The 6,306-nt window shown below is 43.3% G+C and overlaps 1 protein-coding gene across 1 annotated transcript; it reads right to left on the bottom strand.

Moving 5' to 3' along the window:
• Nucleotides 1–2,447: 2,447 nt before the first annotated feature.
• LOC133885904 (uncharacterized) lies at nucleotides 2,448–3,151 on the bottom strand. Its single transcript, XM_062325670.1, has one exon. The coding sequence runs from the start codon at nucleotides 3,033–3,035 to the stop codon at nucleotides 2,790–2,792; it is 246 nt and encodes an 81-aa protein (XP_062181654.1). The 5' UTR covers nucleotides 3,036–3,151; the 3' UTR covers nucleotides 2,448–2,789.
• Nucleotides 3,152–6,306: the final 3,155 nt, after the last annotated feature.

Below are 6,306 nucleotides of genomic sequence, written 5' to 3'. Positions count from 1 at the left end.
CCCTAATCCACGTTGGAGCTCCACAAAGGATATGCTTCCGGTCGCCAAGTCTCTTTCGGTTACGGCTCTTGAGCTACCAAGTCATCAAGACAAGGTTTCAAGCATGATGAGCCACCAAGCCATCAAGGCAATGTCTCACCACTAGCCTCTCTTCCGATCACTTACCGTCATGATCACTTCGGAGCTTGAGCCACCAAGGCCATGGTCTCTGCGTCCCTGTACACGTATCTTGCCGCCGCTCCACACTAAGTCAGAGGGTCAACAAGATTGAGTCACCAAGGCCAAATATACTGACGAGTTACCAAGACTCTAAGGTGCTGATGTACAACTCGGTACAAGCTAGGATCACTCCTTAATCCATTCTTCAAACTACAACACCTAGTTACAACTCACTCTAGACCTATAAGCACTAAACACTCTCTAATCTTGTGCTCAATTGCCTTGGATGATCACTTTAAATACTTTGATTGTTTGGATGTCTTCTCAAGTGTATATGAGTTTTCTCTAGACTCTAGCAGCATGCCACACCCTCAAATGACTGAATGGATGGGTATTTATAGCCTCAAACATGCCAACTAGCCATTTTTCTAACGGCTCAGAAAAGCTGTTAATGCCAGATAATCCGGTGAGAATAGTAGTACTAACACCAGATCATCCGTTGAGTACAAAATCAGAAACTAGCCGTTGGAATTCCACTCACAGCCTCTGTGAACACCAAACACTCCAGTGTGCCTTCAAATCCATTACCGAACCTTCCGGTGAGTTATCTTGAGTCATCCGAGCCTTTGCAGCCTCTCTGTGTAAAATACTCTAGTGCATTCATCTGGTGTTCATCTCATTCACACTAGACCATCCAGTGAGTTGAATATTTTCTTCTTTTCCCCGAAAATGCTCCGGTGCAACTATCTCTATGATTATCAGACTATCCGGTGAGTTGATCTTTATTCTTTAGCAATTGCAGTCATCTCTACAATAAATGCTCTGGTGTGCACAAACTAAGCACCAGACCTTCCGGTGGGTTGATCTTCAGTTCTCTGCACTCACATTATTCTCTGCAAGAAATGCTCCGATGTTATTTAGTGCAGATCACCAGACTATCTAGTAAGATCATCAGTATTCTCCTCCTTTATCAGAAATACTTCGATGAGTTTAACACATAGAGCACCGAACTATTCGGTGATGCCATCAGCCTTTGTGCACAATGTTCCAGTAGGTGTAAACTCCTTTGCACCAGACTTTCCGGTGAGGTCAATTTTCCTGTGACTTCTCCAATTCAATCAAACTTTGTTCCGACTGCAGTAACTTTTTGATATATTGCATCTATAAAATATACAACATATATTCTTGACAAACATGTTGTTCTCAATAACTTATTATTATTAATCATCAAAATCGCAATGACCGCCTAATAATGTCCAATTTACGTCACGAGTGCATTGTTTCTTCACGTTCTCACTACTTCGACAGGATAGGAGACATCTGCTCGGTTCAGACTTCAGAGCTCATATATGGACTGATCAGAACATGTAGTCGACAACAAGAACAATCAGAGCTTGCAATTCATGGATAGACAAGTTTTGCTTCAGGACAGGTCAGGCACAGCCTCCTGGTTATTCATTCGCTGTTGCCATTCGGCTGCATACTTGTTGCAAGTCCGTACGTTTGATAGCTTCTCACGAGATAGCAGCAAATCCAACTAAAGCGGATGCGAATTTTATTTGTTGGTTCGTCCAAGAACTGTTAGAGTTACACCTCCTTATTTTCTTCCAGAACTGGAGCTGAATCCAAAATTTTCATTTGAAATTGGCAGCCACTGCCACCATTGAAACCAATGGAAGTTGGGAACCCTGCCACCATTGTAACCAATGGAAGTTGGGAACCTCCATTGGTCGCATTGCATAGATGGGAAGCAGGGGCCGGACACTCCATTGATAGTTTGATAGAGACCCCTCACTTCGGTAGCCAAAGAAAGTCCAAATTACTAGTACCTTTCAGATCAACTGGTTGTCCAGCTTATCCATAAAGATATATCGCGAACAATATTATATTTCACTGGATAGACTCTGAATGATGATAAGTCATCTTATACTAGTACTAGATTTCAGTATTGATCATCTCATCTAATCTCAAGAGAACAAAAGATAAAGATTAGAATGATGATGAATGGGTGGCCGGTGATGCAGGGCGACGTTACCTACAAACGTGAACCTGATTACTGAACTGTTCAAGGTGCCGTGTAGATCACCAACCCGGAGAAGGCGATATGCGTCAGTGATCTACAGACAAGTAGAATCGCCATCGAACGGATCGCTTTGCTAAGATGCAAAGATGCAGAGTTCGTCATGGACGAGGCTAAGAGTGCACATCCTTGTTCTGGGCATCGCGTGTTCTCGGATCATTTGAACATCGAAAGAAACGGAAGGGAATCAGAAGAAATAACAGCAGAGTTATCCAACCATGGCCCCCAACATCAGAAGCTGAAACGATTGCGACTGCGCAAACTAAATCAGTTCATCCAAGAACCGAATCAAGGCACCAACATCAGCAAGTCAAAGACAGAACTCAGAAGAAGAGGTGGTGGTATCTACAGACCCTGCACGGCCCGTCGATCGCCCACAGCTGGAAGAAGCTAGCTACTCCACTAGCGAACACGACACTTGATTAGAGCCCTTATTATTCGGAGACAAGAACCGAACCGAGACTGTGGAATTAAACTAGAGCTGCGAAGGGCTTGCTGGCGATCGATCGGTAAGGGCGGGCGGGCGGGCGGGCAGGGGACGAGGCGGGTCCTACTCGTCGGCGTTGGCGTCGTGGGCCTTCTTGGCGGCGGCGACGCCCTTGCCGGCGCGGCTGTTGTTGTTCTTGGAGATGAGGTCGAGGTCCTCGTCGGCGTAGCCGTCGGCACCCTCCCAGGTGAACTTGCCGCCGCGGCCGCCCTTCTTGGGGTCGCCGCTCATCCCGGTGGCTGACTTGCGGTCGCTGCGGTGGTCCGCCGACACCTTGGACGGGTTCCGGCTCTTCTTCCCGCCGTCCATCGCCGCTCTGATCGCCGGTTGGCCGCTGCACCAAAAGGAAAAGAGGAGAAGAGGGTGGAATCGGAAACAACTGCTTTGGGAAGGCAGATGTTGCGCTGCTTGTTTTGGGGATCGGGTTTTGAGGGCTTTATTTATACAGGGGGAAATAGAGTATAAGTAAATTTTATACAACTTAGTTCTACGGAAGATTCTCGTTTTTATACGTATCTATATCATTTCTTCTCTTTAGCTTAGTTATTGAATTATAGGATAAATAATATGGATGAGATCTTATCAGGATCTTTCACGAGTTAATTTTTCTAATATTTGATATAATTTGAACAGAACCTTATAGAATTTGTTTTTAATAGTAGGTGTTAGGATGAAAAAAATCTAAACACCACGTATGCACGCCTCGTGTCATAGATAGTGCCAGTGTATCCTTCCAGGATCTCAAAAAAGTGACGATGGGCAAGGACACATGGTCCTATAGTGTGAGAAAATTTTTATAGGAACCGATGAGGATAGATCCCTGTGAGATCCTTTCTTCCTCCACTAACTGCGTAACACGTTAGGTACCCAGCTCCTGTATATACTGTACATGACACGTGTCGGATGCAGAGGAAGGGTCTTACAGGAGATCCGGTTTTATAAAATTTTTCTCCCCTATAGTGCGTGTATTGGCATGACGCTTGGCGTACGTCGGGTTTATAAATATGTTTTACCTTTGAAAACCGGCTCCGGTAACAGTAATTCAGTGGAATTTGATGAAATTTGATAGAAACAGTCAAATTTTGTCAAATTTTTATTTTTTGAAATTTAAATTTAAACTTAACTGAAAATCAATCAATTTATGAATACGGTGAGGACTGAATTTGTCGTTAACCGTGATAACCGAGAGATTACCGATGATTTTGTGAATCTGGTGTGCGTACCTGGTGCATAGAATTTTTTCTGTTGGGATGATCCAGGTCAAGATGCTGAAAAACCCTAACATGCAGGAGCAAGAGTAAAAGTTTGGTGATATCTCCGATGATCATCAAATCATTCAGGTTTGAACAAAATTCCACGGGACATAGAAATAGCTTGCAGCCAAAAGTTTTAGAGAAAAGAGGCATTTGTATCTCATCATTATCGCATGATCAAATTTTCCATGTTATTGGGTTAGAGAAGACAGCTGCAGTGTGTTGTGCCATATGGAAGACCACGAGTGAGGCATGCTTTGAGAATAAATTGATTCGAGACCCTAGTGAAAAAATCTGATTCGAGACCCTGTTCTTTTTCTCAAATTTGGGCGAGGCTTAAGCAAGGGAGACCTTCTACGAGGAGCTAAAGGATTGATGCAAACCATGACCCAACTGATGTCTGCACAGATTTCTGGCGGTGTCGTTGATGCCAGAAGGTTGAGGCTTCTTCCTATGGTGAGCAACTAAACCAGGATCGAAATAATTATACAGATGAAGCTGATCCTGACCGAACAGAAGTGAATCATAGATGCCAGAATCTCAAGGATGAAAATCTGGTTTCCTTTCTTATTTTGTTTTAATAAGTAGTTGTCTATGTCTGTTTGGTTTGGTACACCGTCTGGTCCTTAAAATTCCCTCCTTTCTTCTGGTTCTGGTAGTTAATTCTCCTTAGATCGTGTTCGTGTTCGAAGGTTAAACTACGTGCACCATGACAGTATTTTACATTCTGGTAATAGAAAATGGGGTTTCCTCACTTCGAAAAATAATTTGCATCTTATCAAAGTGTTTTATACCTTAGTCAATATGTGGTCATTTTACAATATTCCACATTTCTCTTTCATCGGTCATCATAGATTGGTTGGAAAAAGAGGAGTCCAATGAGGTATCAAAAGCCATAGTTCTTACAGGAGCATGTGATCCAGTGTTCTTCTTCAATAGGTACGCGCGAGAAGAGATGAGCAGAGCTTGCAGGATTTATCTTTGGGGACCAAAATACATCATGCAAACTTGACAAAAGGCTGGTGAAGAAGAATAAGAATTTCCTAGTCTTCGGAGAGAAAAAACAAAACAAACAGAGAAGATTTTGCCAGTTACTTTGGGGCTTACGAACGTTTTAGGACCGCTCTTTGGGCCTGACGAATGCTGTAGGTGTTTCAATTCGTGGTGTGCTGAGTTTTGACCTGGATGCACGATTCAATGTTTGCAAATGTGCACGACAAATTGACGCTAAAAGAAATCCTTTTCGTTGGGTTCGTCTTGTCTTGGTACTATTTGCGAGGAGTGAGAGAGGAAGGAGGTGTAATATAGAGAACCTTTACAGTATACGATGATACTCTCAACCGTCTATTTTAGTAGGTATTATTGTAATTATCTTGATACCCTTAAGGGTAATTACATCACCGGGGGCTGCATCTGCACGGAAGAATCATGGAACGGCCGCCGGTAAGATCAGAGGAAAGGGACGTGGTTTCTTGGATTCGAATAGGCTGCCTGCTGCCGATGTCAACCGGGGAGGGGAGGGGACGCCACGGGGCTTGGGATAAGATCAGGCAGACAGAGAATCGCCGGCAGGGCACATCACATGGGAGAGGACAACGACGGGAGCGAGCAGAGGCACGGACATGAAGGACGGTCGGATCAAAACTGAGAATATTTGGTCGTCTTTGGCTGGGCGTGACTTCTTTTGTGCCTGGCACCGGGCAACGCGTGCAGATGACATATAGGAGTATCTTCTTGAAACCCCCCAACTGCCACAGCTGTTTCGCTCGAGGTTTTAGACGCAAAGCCTATTTTCTATTTAGATCTCACGACATTTACAAGGATTTACAACCATAGGATTAGGAAATTTCCTCTCTATTTCAAAAGGGTTAGACAAACACAACAAAGTATGTATAAGATTTATTTAGTAGAGCTTTAGTTTTAGATCTGCTCTATAGATCTATAGTGGAGCAAGAGTTATTAATATGGGTGTTTGTCTAGTAAATTGGTTCTAGTCTATGAACGAGGATATTTATAGTGAATTACCTATGATACCCTTTCTGTTTTTTACTTGTGCATTATTTTGCTCGTGAGAGTTTTTAAATTACTATTTTTTTTGGATATTATTGCTATAAGCATGCATTGCTGAGGTGCTGCCGTACTGTTTTCAACTAGCACGGATGGCCAGAAAGACGTATTTCTCGCCATTCTTCTTTGATTCAAGATAGATGCTGCAGGTATTGGACCGAGTTCACGATTCTCTGATTCACCTGATGTGAAACAAAAAGGTTCCAATCTAGCTATGAAGAATCATATATACTGGCTTCAAACTGAAGATAGAACACATG

The sequence above is a fragment of the Phragmites australis genome, chromosome 11 (assembly GCF_958298935.1).
Source record: "Phragmites australis chromosome 11, lpPhrAust1.1, whole genome shotgun sequence".
NCBI lineage: Eukaryota > Viridiplantae > Streptophyta > Magnoliopsida > Poales > Poaceae > Phragmites > Phragmites australis.
This window is presented reverse-complemented; position numbering and strand designations above follow the sequence as displayed.

Bases quoted from the DNA above. Each gene is read 5' to 3' on its own strand.
- LOC133885904 (XM_062325670.1), bottom strand. From the start codon at position 3,035: ATGGACGGCGGGAAGAAGAGCCGGAACCCGTCCAAGGTGTCGGCGGAC.